The 24615-nt window shown below is 41.3% G+C and overlaps 3 protein-coding genes across 4 annotated transcripts; 2 read left to right on the top strand and 1 right to left on the bottom strand.

Moving 5' to 3' along the window:
* Window positions 1–382: 382 nt before the first annotated feature.
* On the bottom strand, window positions 383–9424 carry LOC106915475 (ADP-ribosylation factor-binding protein GGA1-like). 2 transcript variants are annotated; one of them, XM_014983089.2, is made up of 17 exons: window positions 9340–9424; window positions 8423–8507; window positions 8226–8301; window positions 8023–8121; window positions 7812–7935; window positions 7586–7686; window positions 7340–7420; window positions 6098–6235; window positions 5287–5368; window positions 5086–5199; window positions 4857–5003; window positions 4480–4550; window positions 4221–4384; window positions 3150–3349; window positions 2890–3059; window positions 2401–2511; window positions 383–1551 (listed from the first exon to the last, which is right to left on the bottom strand). In XM_014983089.2, the coding sequence occupies exons 1-17, from the start codon at window positions 9380–9382 to the stop codon at window positions 1441–1443; spliced, it is 1917 nt and encodes a 638-aa protein (XP_014838575.2). In that variant the 5' UTR covers window positions 9383–9424; the 3' UTR covers window positions 383–1440. The 2 variants fall into 2 exon arrangements, with proteins under 2 accessions (XP_014838575.2, XP_014838576.2); XM_014983090.2 differs by lacking the exon at window positions 9340–9424 and adding an exon at window positions 8921–9300.
* Window positions 9245–21819, top strand: micall1b.2 (MICAL like 1b, duplicate 2). Its single transcript, XM_088008156.1, has 16 exons — window positions 9245–9320; window positions 10812–11003; window positions 12467–12515; window positions 12622–12766; window positions 14097–14167; window positions 14279–14421; window positions 15470–15819; window positions 15935–15971; window positions 18011–18614; window positions 19551–19673; window positions 19753–19879; window positions 19966–20053; window positions 20831–20904; window positions 21015–21123; window positions 21191–21228; window positions 21323–21819. The coding sequence occupies exons 2-16, from the start codon at window positions 10858–10860 to the stop codon at window positions 21436–21438; spliced, it is 2220 nt and encodes a 739-aa protein (XP_087864282.1). The 5' UTR covers window positions 9245–9320; window positions 10812–10857; the 3' UTR covers window positions 21439–21819.
* Window positions 21820–22431: 612 nt separating this feature from the next.
* On the top strand, window positions 22432–24560 carry polr2f (RNA polymerase II, I and III subunit F). Its single transcript, XM_014983095.2, has 5 exons — window positions 22432–22584; window positions 22709–22778; window positions 22914–23044; window positions 24000–24071; window positions 24167–24560. The coding sequence occupies exons 1-5, from the start codon at window positions 22565–22567 to the stop codon at window positions 24255–24257; spliced, it is 384 nt and encodes a 127-aa protein (XP_014838581.1). The 5' UTR covers window positions 22432–22564; the 3' UTR covers window positions 24258–24560.
* The last annotated feature ends 55 nt before the right edge of the window (window positions 24561–24615 follow it).

The following is a 24615-nucleotide window of genomic DNA, read 5'->3' as shown; positions in this document are numbered from 1 at the left end:
AAGGCATTGTTCAGATGCATTTTTGGCTAAAGAGGGTCGAATGCGTTTCTTTTTTTCTTCTGGATGAAGGGCTGAATGTCTCTGAAAGATATTTCTATTCAGAAATAGATTAATCAGCATGGATACTTTCTGAAGTTTCCGTCATTTTTCACATTGCGAGTCTCTGGTTAATGAGCTGAGGACTTAAATGTAAGTTTTTAATCATCTTACAGTCTTCAGCTCTTCCTCAGTCACTTCTTCACCTGAACTTCATATTTTTATTAATCATTGCAGCCATGTTGACTCAGGGGTCTGCAGCTGATCACTAGTTAATCAGAGATAAACCTTGTTCTTCTCTTTCCTCCTTCTGTAGAGCTTGGATATTTTTCACCATCAGCACAAATTCTTAAGATCACCAAGGAAAAAAAAACTCCTTTATTTTCCATTTGGAATATCCTATTGTTGCAGGTCAAATTTACCCAATGTTGTTCGCTGCAGAGCATTTTTACTGGGAGTTAGTGCAGTGGAATGTGACTGAGGCTGTGAAGGGACGGGGAGGCGGCCATCATGCATCACTGATCTAAAAAAAAAACAAGTCCAACATGTCTGAAGGAGACGCTGTAGCGCAGAGAGCATCAGAGTTCGGCTCATTTTGCATATATTTAAGTTTGATAATCAGTTTCACCTGCCAACGGCTTCCATGTTAACTAAAACCCAAAGCAATAAAACAGTTTGAATACTTCAAGATGTCTAATAATCAACAGATGAGGAGGGGAAAAAAACTCCAGTCAAAAGCTTCAAACTTTAAATAATACAACAGCAAAAGAGGCACATATGGCAGAAAATACACAGCTCCGACGTTACAGTAGAGTTTGTTTTTTACACGAGACGAAAGGGAAACGGTACCATGAGAAGAATCATTCTTTGTGCAATCAGAAAGTGACTCAGCCACCGTGAGAGAAGCAAGAAATCACACACAAAAAAAAAAAACACTAAAAGGAGTTAATCAAATGTAGCTCGTTTGTGCAGGAGTCGTCCAAACATTTATCCCGTGTTTGCAGAGCATGCCGAGGTAAACGCAGATAAGTTAGAAAAAGAAAAAAAAACAACGATAAAGCACACGGAATGAGCAAACATGCACACATTTGTTGTTTTCTTTCCCCTCAGAATGTGATGACGAGCGGTTGCAGGTTTGTTTGGACGCGGCCACATAAAAAAACAAAACAGACTAGACCTAGAGACACAAGATGGCTAATTCAGAGCAAAGCAGACGTACGTCATCATCACACCGACTAGTGAGTGAGGAGAACCGCTCAAAAAAAAAAAAAAAAAAAATCACCGCCATCCAAACCAACGCACGCCAGGATGACCGCAAAGGAAACGTGTCTGAAGACGGCGCCGATGGCGGAGGACGGGCGGCCGAGTCCGGAAGCAGAGAGTCTGTCGGGGTGAGTTCAGGTGCTATAGGTTCCCCCACTTCTCAGGGTTAGGAAGCTGTTCTACTCTGCCGCTCTCGCTGTGCTGCTGCTCGCCCATGGAGAACGATAGTCTGTACTGCAGCTGGACTTTCTCCTGAAGCACACGGGGAAAAAAAACAACAAAGAAAAGAGAGGAAAATCTTTCACAGACGGATACAAGAATCCAGCTAAGTATGTTTATTTAAAAAAACAAAAAGAAAAGTTACATCAGCTGCAAAAAATGTAGATTTATCAAGAGGTCCAATGTGCTTGTTAAGAGAAATTTATTTCTGCTGTGGATTTTGCCAATATTTATCACAGATGAATATTTTTGATGCCAAATTATACACAGTTGGACCCGTAAAAATCAGATTTGCTGTCAATTTTTCAAGATGGTTGCCATGGAAAATACATTTTTACACTAAAATTGCCAATTTAGTGCAAATATTTGGTGTCAAATCATAGCATGCATGTCTTGAGCCATAGAAATCAGATTTTCTTCATCTCCTGTTTCCTTTTTTGTGGTGGACATATTTCAAAATGGCTGCCGGGGTTGTGATGAAGAATATGTGTTTGGACTAAAATCAGTGGTAGTTAATGCCACAGCTAACTCCACTAATGCTAAACTGCCAAACACATCTAATGCTAACCGTCTGTCTCACATCTTCATCAACTGGAGTGAAATTGCAAACAGCAAAAGTCCTCAGTCTCTAATTTTGCTCCATATTCTTACTTCATAGGACGACCAAATATATGATGTGACAAAGTCCATCCAGGTCATGAAAACGTGTAACATCTCATGGTAATAGCTGCTTCAAAAGAGTCAAAAACGGCGGCCATGTTGAAAAATGGAAACATGAAAAACATAGGACAAAGTTTCTTGCTTGCACTATATTATTGTTAGTGTAGAACACCAATTAAAATAACTTTTAGGAGGAACATTAAAGCCTGTACTAGTAGCTACCTTGTTAGGGTTGGCTAGCAGCAGGATCTGCGTGATGGCAGCAGGGGGCAGGATGGGGTTAAAAGCTGGGAGCTCTGACCCCGATGGAGGCTGCAGCTTCACCCCCACAGACTGCAGATAAAAACACAAAAACATCAGCAAGCTTTAACCCAGATGTGTTCGCATTAGACATGAGCCGGTATGAATAGACGACCTTTGGTAAAAACACCAGCTTCATTTTATTATTTCAGCTCTAAAATGTGTCGTGCAGAAAAGCTGCAATCGTTGCAAACAGAACCGCAGGAACGGCAGGACAGAAACTTCACACACCTTCAACTGTTCCCCACATCGTCACGCTACAACCACAAACCGTCCACAGCCTCCGTTAACTGCTACCGTTACTCTGTTACCCCTAAATAAAACCGTGTGCAACCACTTCCCTTAATCTAGTGAGTCTAAAAGTCAGAATCTGAGGAGGAGACACAGAGTTCATAGGTCATCGCTGCTGACCTTTGGGGCTGTAGCTTCAAAGTGAATGTTGGTGGCGGGAATAGGGGCGGAGGACAACATGGAGATGATCACCACCAGCACGTCGGGGCGGGACGGGGGCGAGTCGCGGGCGAAGTGAAAGAGAACCCGCAGGCTGTGTCCGTCAAACACGGTTATGGGTAAGAGGCTACCTGGAGGAGGAGCGGTCAGGAAAACGCTAAATCATTAAAGTTCGAAAAACAACCATACATGTGCAAAAAAAGTGATTTCTCTGCACTTACTGGGCTTAATGGATTCTAGAGGTACAAAAACATCGGCCAGGGAGACTTCTGCTGCGTGAGCCGGGGATTTGTCCAGCAGCGTTCCTCCCAGGCTGGAGGCAGAGGGGTCGGCCGCTAAGGCTACGACAGCAGGAGCGCTAGTGTTGATTCCCGACTTGGACTGGAGATCCCTCAGAGTCGGCTTGGACTGCTGCTTGTCCCTTGGAGAAGAAAGACGAGCAGCACAAACACATTTTAACCACCGTTACCTCCAATGAAGAAAACACTTCTCTGTTTATAAGACCAGAGGAAAGTTTCCACCTTGGTGACAAGATGAAGGTTAAGCTGGTCCTGGTCAGTGTCCACTTTGAGATGCATCACTGATCATTATGAAGCTACAGCTAGCATAAACAGATTGCTGTGAGCAACTATTGGCTCATAGGAGGGTCTCTGCGAGTTTTCACCAACTCAAATTTAAGACTTTGTAAGATCATTATGAACAGAATTTATGTCACCACAGAAATGTGTGAACGTCGTCCAGCCAACTGGTCAAAACTTTGCATTCACCCACGATAGACGCAAAACAGCTAGCCGAGGTACATTAGCAGCTACTTGGCGGTAGCCTCAGCTGCTTTGAGTCACAGAACACAATGAAGACTCAAACATTTACCTGACAGAAAAGTCCAGCAAGGAAAAAAAACCCAAAACAAAACATAGAATATACAAGATGAAATTGTCCTGTATTCCTACTCTCTGTTTCTAATGAATTTAAGACATTTCAAGGCTCTTAATTCACATCTTCTGTGTCTTCAAGGCCACGTTAAAATGACTGCAAACAGACGCGCAATTATACAACCGTACATCTTTGAAAAGCAAAAGTACAGCCTCCTGCACAATCAACAAGAAAGCAAGAGGTAGTGAGAATGTTGAATAATTTGTCCCCTCTGAGCTTTTTTAAGGCTTAACCCGGTCAGAGTTGTGGTCTGTAGCTTATTTTCACAAAAGACACAGAAGGTGTGAACCGTTTCCAAAACTCCCGTCCCAAAGCTGGAGTCTGAGTCGAGCCAGGCAGTGTGTGTGTGAGAGGCGTACCATTTGACCTGCAGACCCTCGGGAGGCAGCGACTGCTGCAGCAGCGTCTTCCCCAGCAGGTCCAGCTCATCCAGGGACGACAGAGGCTGGGAGTGAGACGGAGGGTCAGGACTCAGCAGGAGATGAGGAGCTGCTTGGACATCCGCGTCGATGCTGTCGGAGGACTGGAAGGAGGAAGAAGAACAAAATAAGTTTTCATTAGATTCTTGCACCTGGAGCAGCAGATTGTGAAGCTCTGCGACGTTTTCCCACGGCTCACCTGGAAGGAGTCCCAGGCTGTGGAGTCGTCCGGTTGTGACGGGTTGGAGGTGTGCGTCCCTTCACTCAAACCTTCAGAAAAGAGACGGAGCTTAGAAGACGTTTCAAGTTAGCTGCGTTTTCACAAAACGTAAAATTGCGCAACTTGAAGTTACGAAAAAATAATTTCCTTAATGGGAACGTGCCAATTAAAAAAAAAAAAATTTCAGTAATTTTTTTGCGCTTGTGTATAATAGATGTATTTCACAGAACTGCAATGGAAACATTTTTTCACATCACACCAGTCACATGATCAACAACCAGATGTTACTACTGGAGGAAATGACAAAAAAGATGACAGGAAGCGTTCACATTCGAGTGGGAAGATGGGAACGTTACCGAGTGACATGAGCTCATCGTCCAGCAGGCTGATCCCCGTCTCCTGTGAGGGAGCCTGGAGGCCGTCGGTGGGAGTGGGGAACTCTGGGAAGGAAGGAGGCGACTGGGGCGACGTGTCCAACCCGGACAGATCCAGCAGAGCCGTCCCTGAATCAGTGGGCGGCATGTTAGTCAGCTTACACCAAAACACAAGCATTTTCCTTCAGTTCCGTCTCGACTGCTGACCCACCGGCGGGTTTCTGTGTGTTTAGTGTGTTGTTTCCGTTCACAATCTCGCCCTTCACCTGCTGCTTGTACAGGTTGATGACGTGAGTCAGGCTGTCGTTGGCCTGCAGGATCTCGGCTGCGCAGAAAAAAGCAGAGTGAGGAGTGACGGTTTTCATGCCACCAAGATGGACGCCTCTCATCCAGGAGAAGGCGTGCGGCTCACCTAGCGCTTCGTCGTTGTCTTCCGTGTCGCTCGCTAGCCGGAACAGCGTCGGCCTCATCTTCTCGCAGCGCTGGTACAAATCCTGACGGCGAAGACGGGATGGAGTCAGACGGGTTTCATGTTCAGGGTTCGTTCACTTTTCCCTCAGTGAAATTCAAACACTTTTCAAGCATTTTTTAAAGTAAATATTCAAACGTTTCCAGCATCACTTTGGAGATGAAAACAATACAAACGAACCAAAGAAGACGGTTTCAATATTTCATTACCGTTATTAATGTCTTACTTTACTTTGAAACCAAATTCAAACAAATCGCGTTAATGTAAATGGCATTTCTGCTCAAATTAAATGTTTAAACACAATATAAAAAAGGAAAAAAAAACATTCTGGGTATTTTCTAGCATTTAGCAAATAAAAACAAGAAAAGTTTCGTCTGATTTAACTAAGAAATGTAGCCGTTTTTCTTAGGTGTATGTAAATATCTGGATTTGTGTTTGTTATGATGTAAAGCACTTTGAAATGCCCTGCTGCTGAAATGTGCTTTACAAATAAAATTTGATTGATTGATTGATTGATTTAACTGTATCTGATTGCACCGTTTTACAAAACTGTGCAGTTTGGATATCAAAGCACTTTGTACAGAAATCAAGTATTTCCAAAACCTTGAAAACACCTGATGGAAATTCAAGCATTGGCAAGGATTTTTAATCACCAGTACAAACCCTGCATATTGATAATCAATCTCACTGTGTGGCTGATAGATTATCACTCACACACTGAGTGATAATCACTGTGTGAGCTTGTCTGGTTCACCTGTATCAGGTCGGCGTTGCCCTGGTCGGTCGCCGTGCCGTCGTAGTCCTGCAGCAGCTGAGTCAGCAGAGTGACGCTCTCCTTCACCTCCTGGATGGCGTTGACGCGTTTCGACACTTTCTCCGCTCGCCGCTGATCCTGAGCAGACAGTCGGGACATCGGTTTGCCCAAAAGTATTCATACAGGCTCTGAAGGGCATCCTCACTAATATGTGGTTGGGGTTTTCGCCGCAGACTGTGTTTTCTTTGCAGGCAGCAGAGGAAAAACCCCCAAAACAAAACAAAAGAAACGTTCTGAAGCTCCAGGGATGATTCTGACCGCTCCTCCTCTAGCCAGAACTCATTTCACTGTCTGGCTTCCTGGAACAGAAGTGTAGTGTTTACCTCCTACAATTGCAAAACCTGTTTTGCCGTGTGCTCCTTTTGAGATGAGGTTTGAGGAATTCGGTCGCCAGCAGCTTAAATTTAAGACTCTAGTAAAATATAAATACAAGGGATGGCTGGGGGGGATTTGCTCCATGTCAACAAAGCGTAGGGAAAAAACTTTGTGTCCATGATAAAGACAGAAAAGCTAGCTAGCAAGGGTTTACTAGCTGCTAGTTAGCGGTAGCTTCAACCGTCTTGAGTCGCGGAAAGCAAAGATGTTTGTGTCTGACTCAAACTTTTGCCTGACAGAAAATTTGTGCAAAAAACAACATTAACTAGTCCTGGCAGAGAGCAACTTAACCCCTGTGATAAATACCAGCAACATCTGTTTAAACTAATTTAAGACTTTTTAAGGATGCGTGGACGTCCTGGTTGAAGTCGTCCGTCTTCGTTATTCCATCCACTTTGTACAACACACCAGACCCACTGGAGCATAAACAGACCCTCAGCATGATGCTACCACCACCATGCTTCACAGTTAGAGCAGCATTCCTCCGTTTGAAAGCCTCTTGGAGAAAATAAACCAGTTTAAATAAATCCAAGAATTACGCCGGAGCGCTGTGTGGCTTCTCTTCAACTTGCTGAAGAACAAACATCACACAGATGCACATTTCAGCCTGTATTTATACTTTTGATACTGTAAACAGTAGAGAAAATTTGCATTAGATTCACACTTTGTGCATCCAATTCTTGCTGGTAAAATTCAACGTTGGATCTTTCAAATTAAGGAAAGAAAGATTAAAAAGCAGCGTTTAGAAGCTTTAAAACCCAAAATAAAAAAATGATAAGAAATGCAGAAATAAAACAGAAGGTTTACCTCTTGGACCATTTCCTTAATGAGTTTGTTAGCAGCTTTCAGGTCTTCAGGGTGTGAGCTATTTAGCAGGCGGGACAACATCTATTAAAGCAAACAGCAGTGAAAAGAAAAATGTTATTAACCAGAGCAGAAACACAAACAATGACGGCAAAGGGAAAGTTTAAACAGGCAGCAGGAAACCGACTGAAAATGGCTTTTCACCGCGTCAAATCATTAATTTCGATAATTGTTACAGAAGGCTCTTACTTTTGACTTCTCCTCATCCTCAAAAATGGTGTTTTTAGGTCTGCGTGGAGGAAGGTGCAGCAGCTTGTCTGGGGGAAGCTCTGGGTCTTGTTTAATGATACCTGATTTACAGACACAGTAAAAAAATAAAAAAGAATCTAATTTTATACTCTAACAAAAAATTTTTTAAAATACTTTACAAGAAAAGCTTAAATAAAAGAAGTAGCATTTGCTAGCAGCCTCTTACCTTGTTTCTTTAGCATCTGATAAGCATCTGAGATCTTGGGCTCATCAGGCAACGCCAGCGTCCAGCTGTAGATCAGCTCCAAAACTTTCTTTTTTGCTGCCTCTGGAGAGCGAGAGCCTAAATACTGAGCGTCAGAACAAAACGCCGTGCTTGTCAGTTCACCCGTTATAAAATAAAAGGCTACGCGTTAAGTCTGACAGACTGTCGGTACCTTTGGTGAAACTACTTTGATGAGCTCGTTGAGAAATCGGAACTTGCCCACTTCGCTGTGAAACCTTTTCCCGCAGTTTCTCATGCACGTCTCCAGGACCTGGAGTTGAAACGGTAAACACAGGCAATGAAAGGCGGCAGCTGGGAGGAAGGAAATGTGTGGTTAATGTAAAGGCAGCTCATTCTGAGCGGGTGTTAGCTCACCAATAGCGCCTGCATGGCCTCCCACTCTTGAGGAGACTGGATTTTGTGGGCCAGGAGCCTGGTGGCCAGCTGAGGTCTGGAACGGGATCAATTTCTCAAGGTGAGAAGACATTTCTTTATAAAAAGAAAAAAACAACCTAAAAAAAGTCAGTCTGGGGATTGTAAAATAGCTCAAAAGGCATCGAGTCTCCTCTTACCCCTCCAGGTCGTTGTTGAGCTGGTCACAGAAGGCATTGATGCTGCTCCAGTCTGTGTCTCTGTTAAGTGGATTTGTGGCTCTGTCTGAAATGTCAGCAAACAAAGCAAGGCCAGACAGTAAGTTGAACAAAAATGCATCTCATAAAATTTGTTTGAAAACATATACATGGGGATGTACCTGTAGACAAATGTCATTTTTTTCTGTTATACCATCCATCAAATATATATTTTTTACATAAGCACTGTTGCAAATTCAAAAAAATATCATATCAACCGCCAAGAAAGCAGAAAAAAAGTTGAATAACTATTTAAGAATGACATAAAAGATGCATAGACGAGATTAGGTTTGCTAATAATATAGTATTCAAAAACGTGTTATAATTTAGTCATTTAAACCTTGTCATCAAATGTTTTTTCCAATGAAAATATGCGCAATTATTCAGCTCAAAAAGGCACGCGACCAGCTGTTCGACTTCACAATTTAAAGAGGAACAAACCTGCCAGTGTCACCTGAGTGAAGCTCAGGTGCTAACAGTGTCACTGTAGCTAGCTTTCAGTTGGCATTTGTAGTCTTTTCTCGATTTTTCTCACGAGATGAAATCACTGTCATTTTATAACCGGCGTGATTTTAAAAAAGGCTGCCCGGGTGATTCTGACACACACAGCCCGGTAGCAGGTGTCCGCCGGGGAGCTAAAGCTACCCTGACTGTGGTCGGTGGTGTTGACAGCTGGCAGGTACAGCATCTCCGCAGCTAGGTTAGCATCCTGGAGGTGGCGGCGGGCTTTGAGCCCCTGCTGCTGCGCCCGGTGAGCCTGCAGTGAGCCGCTATTTCACCCACAGCTCGTGGATAATGACTAGTTCATGTCCGGAGCAACAGACAACGCCGACTCTGAGGGGTACGTTTGAAAGACTTACTGATATGAGACTCCAGACTCTCCGTATCGGGCGGCGCAGCCATCACTGCGAGATTTATGTACGTAAGGGCACGTAAAGCGAGGCGGAAGCTGCGTAAAAGAGGAGTGGACAGAAAAAACACGTTTAGTTGCGTTACGTGGAGTTACGTAATGCCTTAAACTCGTATTTCTGAAGTACAAGTTGGTAATGCTATTATTACTAAGTGTAACTTGTTACACTTAGTAATAAATGCAAGGTCTGAAACAAAACACATTTGTTTAAGAGGTGTTTTAATCTATAAAAGGAAAATGAAAACAAAAAAAACGTTAACGTTGCAATTAAATCTAATGTTTAATTTTTTTCAGGTTTAAAATATGTATACATATAACTGGAATACATGTATTTCTGTTTATACGATAATAAACATATAAGTATTTTCTGTATAATCCATATGAGCCAACTCCAGTCCAGTAATGATGGTGTAATTATAGGTTCTGCGCTCCATAGTTTAACAGTAAACTATATTTACCATCAAATATGTCATTTCACAACTTTCAGGATAATAATAGAAGGTTGCAAGGCAGTCTTTAATAGTAAATACTGTTTTCAAAAACGTAGTTTTTTTTGGAGAAAATCAAATATGTGGCAAAACCTTTTTAAAAAGAAAATTAAAATCCACACGGAAGTCACGGTCAAGCATTGTTTTATATATACAACTTGTAATAAGTACAAATAACCTACCAAAGCAACATTTAGTCTATTTTCTTGACTTTATTTGAGTGGAAAAATGCAAAAAATATTCCTTTTTTTAGCAGAAACAGGGAAGCTGATAAAAAACATTGGAAAAGAATAAAGAACGTCATCATACAAAGATATAAAAAAAACACACATTTGGTTTCATAATGGGAAAGAAAGAAGATTTAATCGTGAGTTAGAAAGCGCATGTGCTTTGAACTGCTGACATTAATCTCGTAACTAGAGACCTTTCCCTCCTAATTATAGAAAAAGAGCGGCTCTACGTCTCCCTCTAGCGGCGGCGTGCTGTGGGCTGTGGAGCACAACAAGGAGGAGCGAGCAAGTTGCTGGGTTTTATTCAAATTAACACCTATTTTATCAGGTCTTTCGGGAGGCTTCGTGGCACTGGACATATTCAGACATTAGTTCTCCCCTCCCTGTTGAACTCTCTTATAGCGGAGAAACCGAGTCCGCAGCTCAGTGAGTGTGAGAAGAACCGTTTCTTTAACTTTGGTCGTGGCTAAAATCTGCGGGTGTGAAAAAAAAAAAATCTACGCTCTTTATACGCAGTGCGGATACCTTTAGGTGGTGAAGATGCACATTTAAGTGTGAAGAAATAACTTCCTTCCTGTTGCTTCGTTGGGTCGGCGCATTGTTTGTGCAGTTTGGTGGTTTGGCAGAAGAGGGTGAACGTTTCCTGTTCTCTTCATCAAACCAAACCGTTCTGCTTTTCTTTCTGTTTGATGTCTCACACGTAGAAAGGGAAATGCTTTTCCCGTCTGCAACTGAAAGTCGCGCAAAAACATGGCAGCATCACCGAAGGCTCTGCTGGAGTGGTGCCGCGTCACATGCGCCAGCTACCCCGGTGTGGAAGTGAAGAACATGTCAGCCTCCTTCAGGGATGGGCTGGCGTTTTGTGCCATCATCCACAAACACCGACCCGACCTGATGTAAGTAGACCAGAGGCTTCAGCCCTTCATCTGAAATACTTGTACTTTTCTTGTCTTTTTTTGTTTTTCTCCCCTCCTCACATGGACCTTCAGTTCAAACTGAGCTGAAGAGGACTGGGTCGTTTCGTTTAGAGTGGAGACTATAATCTGCTGGACTAATCCCTCTTCTTAACCTCTCCAGACCCAGACTGAACGGATCATCCGATGTGTTTTCTCACTGTAAAAATCTTAGTACAATTTAAACTTTAGAGAAAAAATAATAATCTGAAAAGTGTGGCGTATACGTATATTCAGCTCACCTAACAGAATCGTTTTTTTGTTGCGGGTACAACATCGAGTCTTGTGCAAATAATTTATTTATTTATTTTTTGGTTGTAGATAGGCCCGCCAATAAGCAGTAAATCAGTTAATTGCATGGTAAATTAAAACATGATCAATAATTTCCATCTGAAATATCATTTTTCACGTTTCTCTCTCTGTTTCTATAACAAACAGGATGACAAAATATGTAAAAAAAAAAAGTTTTCAGAAACTTCATAATTCATCTTATTTGTAGTTTTGTTTATTTATTTTGGATATTTAAAATGTCTTCCAGTTCCAGTGGTAAATGTTTATTTAAATATAAAGTGCACCAATCCCTGAGAATGCATTATTATGTCATTGCCATCACATTACTTGAAAGTGGTCTCAACGATGTTATCGTTTATCGCGATAACTTCGGGGACAATTTATCGTCCAGCAAAACAGTTTCTGGACGCCAAAAGTTGGAAATAATGGAGCGCATTTTAATTTTTCATGTGATTAATTGATTTATTGCTTATTGCGACAGGCCTATCCCTGCATTAACTTCGGTATCGTCCCAGTAAATGTTTAACAGAGCGACATCGATCCCACGAGTAAAACCGGATCTACGATAATAACCAATGTTTGTTTCCATCTTGTTGCTATTTGTGTTTCAGGAGAGGTCGGCCATATTTGTTCAGGCATGTAATAGTGATGCAGCAAAGGATTGTGAGCTATTAGTAATACCATGTAAAAACTGTACAGTTACTAGTTTTAACAACAATACTAATATCGGATATCAATATTGGCCCAATTTTTCTTATCAGTGCGTCCGTCCTTTGTGGTAATTATGTGACTTCTGGATGTAATCATGGTGCAGGATCAGTTTACAGGAGGAGCCACCATGAAAACGGAGGCCTGAGTTTTAAAGGTTTTATTTATAAAAACATTTTTAAGATTCCACACAATAAAGCACGGTGAAGGGTGCGATAAAACACAGTCGTAAATGTTCACATTGATACTTTTTAAGAATCAGTAATGTTGCAGACTCCAGTTTAATCTAACGTTTAATCTTTCATTCATAAATTTAGCTTGTTTCAGTTTTATGATACTCCAACCACTTGTGACCTTCTTTTCTCCTGCCCAGTTTCTAACTTATTATTATTCTTGCTTTGCTCTAGAGACTTCAGCTCTCTGTCCAGGGGAAATGTTTACCAAAACAACAAGCTGGTGAGTCAGTCGCGTCTTTGTTCAAGCCGGCAGGAGTTTCCCGGCCAGCATTGTGTCCGCCGGACCGCGTGTCGGTGAAAACTCCTTCATCCTCTCGACCCTGCAGGCTTTCGAGGTCGCAGAGGCGAAGCTGGGAATCCCTCCTCTGCTGGACCCACAGGACATGGTTTCCACGGACGCGCCTGATTTTCTCACCGTCATCACCTACGTTTCCCAATACTACAACCTCTTCAGCGGCGGAGAATCTCCCGGTGCGTTGCCGCGTTTCTGTGTGATTGTCTTTGATTTCATGTGCTGCTCTTTGGTTAAGCCGCCCGGTTCGCTTTCAGTTTGTGGACTTCCTGGCACAAACTGCTTACCTCACTTCCTTAGACTTACTCTACTGTCGTCGCACAAAGACACGACGGTGAAATTCTGGACAAAATGTCGTGTAACACTTCTGCTGGCCTTTTGCTAATGAAGAGCTATAACCGTATTCCCTACCTAAAGAAGCTTCAGTAAAACCATTAATGACTGCAGACACGTTTTAGTCCAAAAAGTCTAAAACCCTAAAGTCTATTTTAAATTAAAAGTTCACGATGCTGGACGCTCTAGCATCACAGATCCTCCACTTTACTTTAGCACTTTGCTGAAAAGCTCAGGTCAGGCGGCTTAAAGATGGCGCCTAATGGTTCGGTCGTCAAGGAGACACTGTACTCCAGATTTCTAACAGTACTTTAGAGATTTCTGTTATCTTTTTGGTTGCAAACATTATTACAGGTCAGAGTCCAGCCTTAAAGGGACAGGCCTCTGTGTCACATCACATTTGTACCCCAGTTTTAAAAGAAATATATTATTAATTGGACGTTTCTAGAAACTCTTATCAACTTAAAGTTAAAGGTTAAATTAAAAAAATAAATAAATAAAATAAATATATATATAAGACGAAAACAAAAGCTAATACTATAAATACATACATTCTAACAAATCTAGGCAGAAGAAACACTTTTTCCAATATTAAACTTTACTTAAAAGCATTACTTACAGAAGGTAAAGTGTTTATGTTGGAGCGATTTAATCTACTTCCAGTGACAATATGCTGTGTTTCCTGTGTCATATTAATCTTCAAATAGGCTCAAAACAACATTAACACAGCAGAGCTGGTTAATAAACAAGAGGTCTGCAGGTGTGTGTCTGCGTCTCATACGTTTCTTTTTTAAAATATATTTACTTTTTCTTGACTTGTATCGAGTATCCAGGACTTTTACTCGTAGTTTATCATCATATTTCTCCAGTAAAAGTACAAAGTACAGCGTAGCTAAGCTACTTCTGAACCTACTTGAGTAAGAAGTTACTCTAGTAAATATAACTAGTTGCTGCCCACCTGTGCTTAACAAAGAGCTGTTTTCATCTAGCTAGCGACGCTAGCAGAGCTGCCAGCATGTGTGCAGCAGGATTTAAACAAAAACAAGCAGCGTTTTGGAAAGTGTTGTTTTCAAAGCAACAACCTACAAAGCGACCTTGAGTTTTGTTTTTTGTTTTTTTAAATCAACTGTAATACATTTACGTTTTCATTTCTCCAACTGTCCTTGTTGACTTCAGGTCCCTGCAGGTCGTGGTCGTCGCAGGTCTTGAACGTCACGAAGGTGCAAAAAACTCTGAGAAGCCAGAAGGTACGGCGGCTCCTCGCTTCTCTCTCTCTCTCTCTCTCTCTCTCACTCTCTCTCTCTCTCTCTCTGTTGCTCGCCTCGCGTCCGACTGCCTGGTTTCTCTTCTGCTTTCAGAGCCTGACTGAACTGGAAACCAGTAAAGAGGACGGTCATGCCGGCCCGAGGCCCAGGCCGCTGTGTTCCCTCTGCTCCAAGCCGGTTCACCTCATACAGAAGCGTCTGAGCGACGGGAAGGTTTACCACCGCGGCTGCTTCAGGTGAGAGACGCTCATCTCTCCTGGTTGGAACGAACTCGACGTTTGTCTCTAATGCGCCTCAGTTCACCTCTGGTGACATTTGACCTCCACACCTGGCTGTGATTAGGCAGTGCCTTGTTGAAGTGTCCAAACCTCTTGATGCGTTTTGTGATTTATCTGCCAAGTTCTTTGGGATTTTTGTTTTTCTTTTTTTTTTTTGGAATTGCTTTTTATTAAGCAGTTGGAAAAAAATCATCTGGAGAGACTGAAGTTCTTTTTTTCATTCTTTTATTGCAAAGTAGATCAAGATCAGTCAGATTGGACATAGGGCGCGTGTGGACTTTGATTTTTTTAGCTCTGGAATTTGATTAGGCCGTTTTAGCACAGGTTATGCATCATTTGCTTCTCGTGAAAACTTTAATGTTGACCATTCAGCGACGGGTTTCTTACAGCCTGTCCTCCGTTTGTGGAGTGAACAACCAATACATTTTTCAGATGATTTGTGAAAAATCTTGTTCTTTTCCTTTCCTTGTTAGAATCTTTGCACTAATCTGTGTTGTTGGTTTTTTTTTGTTTGTGTGTTTTTTCATAAAATCACAATAAAATACACCAAGGTTTGCTGAAAAAAAGTTCATGTGACATGCGTCCTTTTCAGTCATGGGCAAAACCTTACCAAGTAATTTCTGCTCTAGTTTCTTGTGCAAATATCTTATTACACTTGAAAAAAGGACAAAACTAACTTAAAAGTAACTTTTCAGGAAGACATTGGAGCTTGTTTTAAGTTTATAATTCCTTAATATTGATGAAAAATTACTAGTTAAAAGTGAAATAGTTTACCAGTAGCACCGGTACTTTTTTAACGCCAAAATTAAGGAAATATTGAGTTAAAACATCTTTCTGAAAAGTTACTTTTATAGTTATTAGTCTAGAAAATAGACCAAAACTCCTTGTTGATGTTTTGTGTTTTTGCGCTGAGTGACTCGGTACTAGCAGCACATTTGAACGGTAAAGTCTGCAACACCTTTAATGTTACATCAGATTTTTTTGTATTTGATCCGTCGTCTTGCAGGTGCATGGTGTGCCGCTGCGCTCTCTTACCAGGCTCCTACACTCCAGGACGTGATCAGACGTCCTTCGTCTGCTCTCATCATGCAACGGACAGAAAAGCTGCCGGCGTCTACAGCAAGCAGCAACTCAGGCCTGCCGGTCATCGGCCCGGTCGTCCCATCCAGACGGGTTTCTACTCTCTGAGCGGGTCGGCCATCTGCAGCGTGCCTCGCTACGCCGAGCCGCGCCGAGCCTCGGAGGGAAGCGCGCTTCCCGTCCCGGCTCCCAGGAGAAGCCTGGACTCCTCTGTGGTTCCTGTTCCCGCGGCCAGGTCCAGCACCGCTCAGACAATGAGCGACTCCCCCGCTGGAGGTATGCGAGTTTTTGCTTCAATTATTGTTCTCTAAATGACGCCGCGCGTCTGCATTCAGAAATTAAAACGAATACATTTATTTTTTTTTCTCTTTTTTCTGTGCATGGATATCAGAAGCTGTGCGTGAATCTTCACCTCAACCTCCTAGCCTGTAAGTGTACTGAACATTTTATTATTATTATTATTATTATTTACAAATGACAGAGACATAAAGCACATTTTTACCTTCTAATTAAGTTACCAGTGGTACAGCGGCTGGTTTATCAAATCTTAAAAAGACCCAAAAGAGATTTGAAAAAAAAATGCGTCAGCCGGAGCGTTCTTCAATATAAGGATCTAAAATGTGCAGAAAGAGAAATCTAAAAGTTGCCCCCTTTTTTTATATCATCTGAATTAGTTTGGATTAAATGCTTAAAACTTTTGATAACTTAACTTTTGGTAAAATCTCTATCTGATTACAGTTTGTCAGATCTTATTTAGAGATCTTCAGTTAAATGCAACTCAAAGAGCTTTGGCTGAAAACTAAGTGCAGCAAGTAACTAAATAAACTTAAGTAAATAAAACAATAATGATGAATCAAAACTGTGATAAAAACCAAAGAACTGATGAAAAGTATTTGCAGAATGGAAGATAGAAAACTAGAAACAAAGTACGTATGAAACTACAAAGCCATATTCATGCCGTCTCTTATTATATGCATTATATTTTGATTTAATTGTAATTATTTTGTAAAAAAAAAACAAAAAAAAACAGTATTTCACTTTGACACTTTGGTTTTTGTAAAAATAAAAATTGTTAAAGAGCAAAACCTGGGTGGAGTGAATTTTATCACAATATTTTGTATTTTCTGAGGCAACAGCATTCGTAGCACCACAAACATAAATGATGCTATTATAAAACATTCCTACTTGAAATATGCTTCTTAAAGAAGTCTGATTTATTTAAAAAAAATCATCTGCACAGACAGAATTCATTTAATCATATTTACAAATTTATTGATCCTCCTGTGGAAAAAAACAGGGAGAAAATAGTAAAATTCACATTTCAGTCTGTTTTTTTTTATTTTTTATTATTAACCGAAATTTATTGTGACAACGATGAGTCAAAATTGTTACTATGACGAGAATGTGCTATGATATGTGCCTATCTTATGTGTAAACAGGCCGTGAGGCAAAGCACAAAATCAAAAAGAGGCTTAAAATGTACAAAAAAATATAAATGACACGTAAAGTACAATTCAAACTCAACATTTATCGTAATCACAGCTCAAACAGGCTGATCGGTGCTGTGTGGCTCAGTCACATAAACCAAAGCTGTTCTTAGCGTTCGGTCCAGAACCGGACCGCCAGGGTTTACCCAGGTCAGCCAGAAGTGTTTCCACCAATCAGAGCTCGACTTTACAGCCAAAGGGAATTGAAAGACGGACAACTGACACGAGAGCTTCAGAGTTTCAGGTGTGAGAGTTTAACTTGTCCTCTTCCTCAGTCGAGGTCTGTTGAACCTGGAACCGTTCTGGTTTCACAATCAGAACTTCAGGAGTGAAGCTTACAAACATCCCTGAAGTATTTTACTAAAAATGATGAAAAGAGATTTCATTCATGATCGCTTGTTGTTGTTGTTTTTTTGGGGGGTTTTTTGTCTCATTTAAGAGCTCAGCGGAGCTCCAGCTGCTTTTTATGTAAACAGCCTAAAAGGTCACAAAGTCACAGAGTGTGACTAAAGAAGTGAAACGATCATATTGAGCGAGAGTTCACGGGTCAAACAGGAAATGTGTAAATGAACAATGGCTTCAAAAACACAAAATCTTACCAAGTATTTTTGGTCTGTAAATATCTTCATCCACTTGAAATGAGACAAAACTAACTTACAAGTAGCTTTTCAGCAAGATGTATGAGTTTGTTTTAAGTCAATAATTCCTTAATATTGAAGAAAAAGTATTTGTTTCATCGAAAGATTATTTCACTTCTAACAAATCATCTTTCCAATGTTACAAGTGAAACAATATGCTTGTTTTAATGATTTAAAAGAAGCTCCTATATGTTGATGAAAAACTACTTTTGAGTTAGTTTTGTCTCATTTCAAGTGAACTAAGACTGGACCAGAAATACCTGGTGTGGTTTTCTGTTTTTTGCAGTGAAGGAGATGAGGAACCTCTAATATTCCCTGTTTTCTGTTTCCTGGTGGCTCCAGCTCTAAAGTGAAAACCAACCATCCTTGGATGGCCATCGTCCATCCTGGACCCTGGACCCAGCTGCCTCCGGCCCCACCTCCGGTACCCGTCCCTCGGTCCAAACCCGTCTCCAACACGCAGACGCTGTGGAACAGACCCAGGATGCCCTCTCTTAATCCATTCGAGGAAGACGAGGAGGAGGAGGAGGTCGATGAAGCTCCTAAGCAGGAGGCGACCAGTCCAACTGGGCCTTCTGCTGGTCCGTTGGAGGACAGCGGCATCGCTCGAGAAGAACCTGGCGGCGAGTCTGAGCGGAACGCCGACGGAGGACATGACGGGCGCGCGTGCGTCTCTACGAAGGAACGTGAAGGAACGCAGCCTGACACGGCTTGGGCAGCGACCACCGGCGGTAACTCGGCGGGAACCGTTGGCGGAGAACCCGCAGACGGGGGTCAGAACGGTCCGTCACACGCGACAGAGCCGGGGTCCTCTGAAGCACGGAGGAGCGCCGCTCTACCCAGGAGTCTGTCCGTGCCAGCGATCCCGTCTGAGCGCTCCGAGACCAACGCAGCAGCCGCAGGGCTGCGTGACGCCGACTGGTCGGCTTCAAAGTGTGAAGGGAAGGTACGACACAGAACTACTACAGGGAAGAAGTGAATATGTATTATTAGTACTTGTTTGCTTGGTTTCAGAAGGTTTTATGTTAAGAAACTTTTCTTGCAGTAAGTTCCGTTGCCTTCTCACGTTGCATGAAGGTGTTCCTCAGGGATCTATTTTAGGCCCCGTTTTCTTCTCCATTTCTATAAACAAGTTGCCCAGTAGCATCAGTTTCAGCAGCGACTGTCAGGCTTCCTGTGTTTCACACCCGCTCTACAAAATGACACACAACCTTTTTTTCTCCTCACTGTCTGACATTAGTTCCCTTTCTGCAAGCAAAACCTGAGTCATGTCTGCAATAAGTCAATTAATGGCATGATAAATCAAAATGAACCTGATCATTTGCAGTCGTTAAAGAGATGCTCCCCTTTAACGTCGTTGAAAAGGCGGCGTTTTGTGAAACACTGCAAACATTTGACATGCAGTACGAAGCAGTTGGCTTGTTTTTGTTGTTTTTTTTTTACGACAATCCTAATTTCCAATTTTGCCTGTTTTTTCTTTTTCTCTTTAAATTTTGGTTACAGAGACTTCATAATACATTATAGTTATTTTTTAATTTTGGATATTTAAAATGTTTTCCAGTTACGGTGTCAAATATTCGTCAGAAATTAAAGGTGTTTTTTTTTTTTAAGGTATTTTTGATTGGGCATAATTGCATTAATATGATGTTATGATTATTATTACATTAGTTGAAAATGGTCTCAAAATGACAAAATTATCATTTATAGCAATAATTCCTGGAATGATTTATCGTCAGTGAAATGTGTGATAGTGACACATTATTTGCATGCAAAATGTCACTTGAAATATTACATCCTACCAAACGCTGCTGCTCTTTTTCCACCGTAAGCTCTGACACATACATCATTCATCCCTGTTGAAGTTTTTTCTCCCTATTTTCAGTCTGCCTGTAAAGAAAATCCATTCTCGGAGCAACCCGAGATGACCCGGTCGCAGACGGTTCAGAACCTGTCGTCCGGTCGTGGGTCGGCGCCTGGACACGGTTTCCCTCTCATCAGGAGGCAGGTACAGAAAAAACCTTCCATGTGTTACGTAATCGACGCTTTCCCGCAGCAAAACGGACGACCTGCTGTCGCCGCCACAGGTGCGGACGGACCGGGACGTTTCCACGGAAGACCTGCAGAGGCAGATGACGAGCCTGGACGGCGACCTGGAGGCGCTGGAGCAACGAGGAGTGGAGCTGGAGAGGAGCATCCGAGACGGCAGGACGGGTTCGGCTGACGCTCCGTACCGTCAGGGTTTCTACGTGAACTTCGCTTCCCGTGGTTTCTGGCAAATGTGTTTGTTTCTGTCTCAGGTAAAGAAGATCAGATGCTGACCGAGTGGTTCGGCCTCGTCCAGGAGCAACACACTCTGCTGCGCAGAAACAAAGAACTGGTCTACCTGTAAGTGGAGCAGACGGAGGTTCCGGCTGTGAGATGCGGTGCCCACATTAAAAACACAAACACCGTTAAACCTTCTCGGGATCTTCCTCTGGTAAAACCGATTATTGCCTCCAAAAATATTGTGACAATAAAGAAAAAAAATAAGCTACCCAAACACACCCAAAAACTAATTTCAGTTCTTTTTCTGCGAAGAGCATTTTGCAAGGAAGAACAGGAGAAACATTCAGTGGTCAGATTGATGTAAACGCCCATCAAAACAGCTGCATCTGAATCTGTAACGACGATCCTATAAAAACCGTTTCCATATATTTATCAGTGAAAATGTTGCCGATCGTGTTTTGTCGTCCTTCCATTTCACAACTTCTGCGCTACTTTGTGTTGGTGGATTGACTGAATTCCCGACTCGCACTGCAAAAACACAAAACCTTACTGAGTATTTTCGGTCTCGTTTCTAAATTAAGACAAAGCTAACTTACAAGTAGCTTTTGAGCAAGAAACAGAATCTTGTTTTAATTTAATATTTCCTTAATATTGATGAAGAAATGTTAGCTACGAGTGAAACAGCCTGCAGCTAGCACGTTATTTATCGCGATAATTTCAGGGACGATATATATCGTCCAACAAAATTTGTTATCGTGACTAATGTACTTCTGATTAACTGATACTTTTTCATCAATATTATGGAATAATTTACTTTAAACAAGCTGCTATTTCTTGCTTAAAAGTTACTTGTAATTGTTTGGTGATCAAATTTTTCGTTTCGTTTTGTTTTTTCAGCACAAAACAGCAAATATTAGAGGACCGACAAGCGGATGTGGAGTACAAGCTCAGATGTCTCCTCAATAAGCCCGGTAGGTTTGAGTCCTTTCTGCTCAACATCGGCCGTCTTGGCAATGGAAACACGATCGATTTGGGTCTCTGTTGACTTTTCGCGTTTTTCCTTTTGTTGTTTTCTAATCAGAGAAAGACTGGGATCAGGAGGACCGAGGCCAGGAGCAGCAGCTGATGGCTGAGCTGGTCACCATCATTGAACAGAGGAACCAGATCATCAGCAGCTTGGATCAGGACAGGTATATGGAGACAAATAAAAAGTGTTTTATAGTAACAGCTTGAAAACTTTTTTTTTTTTGTCATTAGAGAAAGAGATGAAGACATGGAAAGCACAAGAAATAAGAGTGAGTCAGATAAAAAGCTTTTTTTTTTAATATTCAGTCACTTGTTTTGCGTTAGCTTGTGAATAAATTGATATCTTTCCTGGATTCTCATCAGGCTTTCAGAAGGACGGGCTGAAGAAGACCAAAGGAAAGCTGAAGGCCCCAAAAGTCTTTAAAATGCTGAACCACAAACAGGAAAGCAGCAAGGAGCCCGCCGAGAAAAAGAGCTGAAAAAACATTCCCACCGCAATTACAACCCGTAATCCATGTTCATCTCAAGTTTGTCATAAAAACATGCAACATCAGTGTGCTACATTTATGTAGTTAAGCTCTTTATTTTTGTAAAATATCACTTTTTTTTCTTTTTTTTGTCAAAGTATCTGCCTCACCATTTAAGCCCGTTGATACCCGATGGTGTGATGTCATTCATATTTTTTTGGTCAGTAATATTTTAATTCATGAAATGATTCAGCTTCGTTCGACTGGCTTCATAATTACATTTTGTCTGCTGCTTCACATTTCATATGTTTTTTTTCCCCAGTTCATATTATGATGTGTTTCCATCTGTATTCTCTCATCGATCTACAATGATAAATATATGCACTTTTTACAGTTTTGGTGTCCTATGTTGTGTTGAAACATGGAATCAAGGTATCAAGAGAGGTCAATAATGAAAGGGATAATTATATGTTTACTATAACTTGCAATTTCTGAAGAAAAAAAATTCTGTTAACTAAGTCAAGTAGTCTTAATTAACTGAAAAGGTTAATAATAAATAATTAGTAAATAAAAGATTCACCTTAGGAATTGAATCACTCAAAATTCATGTACTTTTCGGTTATACTCTGATCTAAACGAGATAATGAGCAAAAGTTATCCAGAAAAACAAGTCAACAAGAAATAAAATACAGAAATTGTGAATACATATCTTTATCCACAATAACGTTTAGCTGACATATAGGAGACGACTAATAATTTAAAAGATTTTTCATTTATTTTAAAACAATGCACGAGTTTTTTTTTTTTTTGTTTTTTTTTTAAACAAATAAACTTTTTTGGCTTGATTGGAACAAAATTAAGATTCAGTCTAAATTCGCAAGGGGTATTAATAATTTTGAGCAAAACTATTCATAATACGGACAAGAAATGTGTAAAGACTATCGAACTTTATGGTAAATGAGATTTCAAAAATAAACGGAACTCAAAACGTCCTCGTCATTGCGCACGGAATATTTCCCGGCGTACCATTCAACCGGATGTTACACATACCGCTCATGTGGGCCAATGTTGACAACAAAACGAGTACCTGAAGGAGAATAGAATAACACAGGAATACACAAACGTCTCCAAATAAAACATGTCCGACAACGAAGATAAGTAAGTACTCACTCAGCACAAACAGTGAACATTAAGCTTGGTGTTTTCGGAAATATTGTATATGACCTAACTTTGATGCTAACAGGCTGTTAGCAATTTAGCTAACATGTTAATACATTTGTAGCTTCGATGATGGGGATTTTGATTACGCCGAGGAGGATGAAGGATTAGACGACCTCGAGAACGTTGAAGACGTAAGTACCGATAAAAAAACCACAACAACAAAAAAGAAACATCTAGATAAATACTAAGGCTATTTCCAACCTGGCTGTTATTATATTTGTGATCAAGTTCAGTCTGAATCTGTGTGATTTCTCTCTGTCGAACAGGAAGATCAGGAGAATGTGCAGATCCTTCCTGCAGGAGAGGGTCAGCAGGCAAACCAGAAGAGAATCACCACGCCGTACATGACCAAGTATGAGAGGGCCAGAGTGCTGGGGACCCGAGCTCTGCAGATAGCGTGAGTGTTTGCACATATGCAGGCAGCACAGCGTCTCCAATATATATTACATTTATGCCATATAAATCTAATATATTTCAGGTTATCAAACGAATATTGTCCAACTGAGATAACCTGAGTAAATAGAAAAAAATCGTTTTTAAATTATTATTCCCCTTATGGAAACTTATCCTGGAGGACCTTAGTTTTTCTGAAACGCAATATTAGTTTTATGCCAGACGTAAAACGATGCACGCCTTCAAAACCTTTCTAAAGTTTCCCTTTCGTTTCATTAATCCTAGTCATTTTTTCTAAGAATTTTTGTCAACAAACCTGAGATGAGCTTATGGAACTGACTTAGCCATATCTAGGACAGTTCTACAGCCCCAGGACTCATTTAAACCATGACCAGGGCCGGATGCACAAAGACATCACCCTGGGCTGGAGCCAGCTTTGGTTCCCTCTCCTACTAATGCAAATTGCAGTGCATAAATAGGTAGTCCTATACATGAATTGATGAATGATAAGTTTAATACCGAGCTGTAGCGCCATGTTGTTCCTCAACAATTAAAATGTCATAATTTTCAAATACTTTAATATTATTTATATTCATAAAAATCCCAGAATGTCAACACAATCCATCTGATATGGGCCTACTAGCTTTTTATAAAGAGTAATGCAAAACATCCATTTATTTAAAAAAAAAAAAAAAGAAAATCTTGTGGGGAATTTCCCCACAAAATTGTTCTCCTGGACTACTGCCCTTTTTAAAGTTTGGCCCAGACAATGACCTTCTCTCTGGAAGTTTTCCTGCTTGCTATACACGGTAGGGGAACTCCCAGGCTCCATCGTGCTTATTGGGAAGTACGCTACATTCCTAGTTCTGTGTTTACATTCGCCGTCTCAACGTGATACTGAAATTATGATCCACTAAATTCTCATAATAAAAGCTCATCCTGACGTCTTGTTTCGGCAGCATGTGTGCTCCAGTCATGGTGGAGTTGGAAGGAGAAACGGACCCCCTGCAGATAGCCATGAAGGAGCTTAAGTAAAGTCCTATTTCACTTTTTTTTTCTCACAACATTTGAGAACCAAATTCCTCTTTTTTTTGTTTAAAGTCTTTTTATCCCTCCGTTCCAACAGAAGCAGAAAGATCCCCATCATCATCCGCCGGTACCTTCCTGACGGCAGCTACGAGGACTGGGGCTGCGACGAGCTCATCGTAACCGACTAGAGATCGGACCGATCGCCTCTCAGCTCCTCGCGTCACGTCCGGCGTCTCACGAGCTTCTGCGCTGCATTTTGTCACGTGTTCACACTGACCTGAGTGGACACTAGTAGAAGAATTTATTTATCCTCACCATTTTAACAGCTGTAGTGCCAGGAAGCACCACAAGAGGGAAACATAGCTTTTTTTTATTATTCATGTAGTGGTGCTGTGTTGTAAGATTCCATTAGTTGTTTTCTCCCAGAGACATAATTTGTGTAAAATAAATGTTTTATTATTATTGTTATGAATAAACTCTTTTCTATAAGATGCGGTTTCTGGTTTGCTTTAACTACACCGCGGCGTGTCACGCAGGCTTGTTGCG

The sequence above is a fragment of the Poecilia mexicana genome, unplaced genomic scaffold (assembly GCF_051168715.1).
Source record: "Poecilia mexicana isolate PSO_F unplaced genomic scaffold, ASM5116871v1 scaffold_8, whole genome shotgun sequence".
NCBI lineage: Eukaryota > Metazoa > Chordata > Actinopteri > Cyprinodontiformes > Poeciliidae > Poecilia > Poecilia mexicana.
This window is presented reverse-complemented; position numbering and strand designations above follow the sequence as displayed.

Excerpts from the sequence above, each read along its gene's own strand:
- micall1b.2 (XM_088008156.1), top strand. The coding sequence starts at position 10,858 with ATGGCAGCATCACCGAAGGCTCTGCTGGAGTGGTGCCGCGTCACATGC. Across the intron at positions 11,004-12,466 it reads AAACACCGACCCGACCTGAT|AGACTTCAGCTCTCTGTCCA; the intron begins GTAAGTAGACCA and ends GCTTTGCTCTAG. Across the intron at positions 21,124-21,190 it reads AGCAGCTTGGATCAGGACAG|AGAAAGAGATGAAGACATGG; the intron begins GTATATGGAGAC and ends TTTTGTCATTAG.
- LOC106915475 (XM_014983089.2), bottom strand. The coding sequence starts at position 9,382 with ATGGCTGCGCCGCCCGATACGGAGAGTCTGGAGTCTCATATCA. Across the intron at positions 7,936-8,022 it reads TCAAAGTAGTTTCACCAAAG|TATTTAGGCTCTCGCTCTCC; the intron begins GTACCGACAGTC and ends TCTGACGCTCAG. Across the intron at positions 5,200-5,286 it reads AGACAACGACGAAGCGCTAG|CCGAGATCCTGCAGGCCAAC; the intron begins GTGAGCCGCACG and ends TTTTCTGCGCAG.
- polr2f (XM_014983095.2), top strand. The coding sequence starts at position 22,565 with ATGTCCGACAACGAAGATAA. Across the intron at positions 22,585-22,708 it reads ATGTCCGACAACGAAGATAA|CTTCGATGATGGGGATTTTG; the intron begins GTAAGTACTCAC and ends ATACATTTGTAG. Across the intron at positions 23,045-23,999 it reads ACCCGAGCTCTGCAGATAGC|CATGTGTGCTCCAGTCATGG; the intron begins GTGAGTGTTTGC and ends TTGTTTCGGCAG.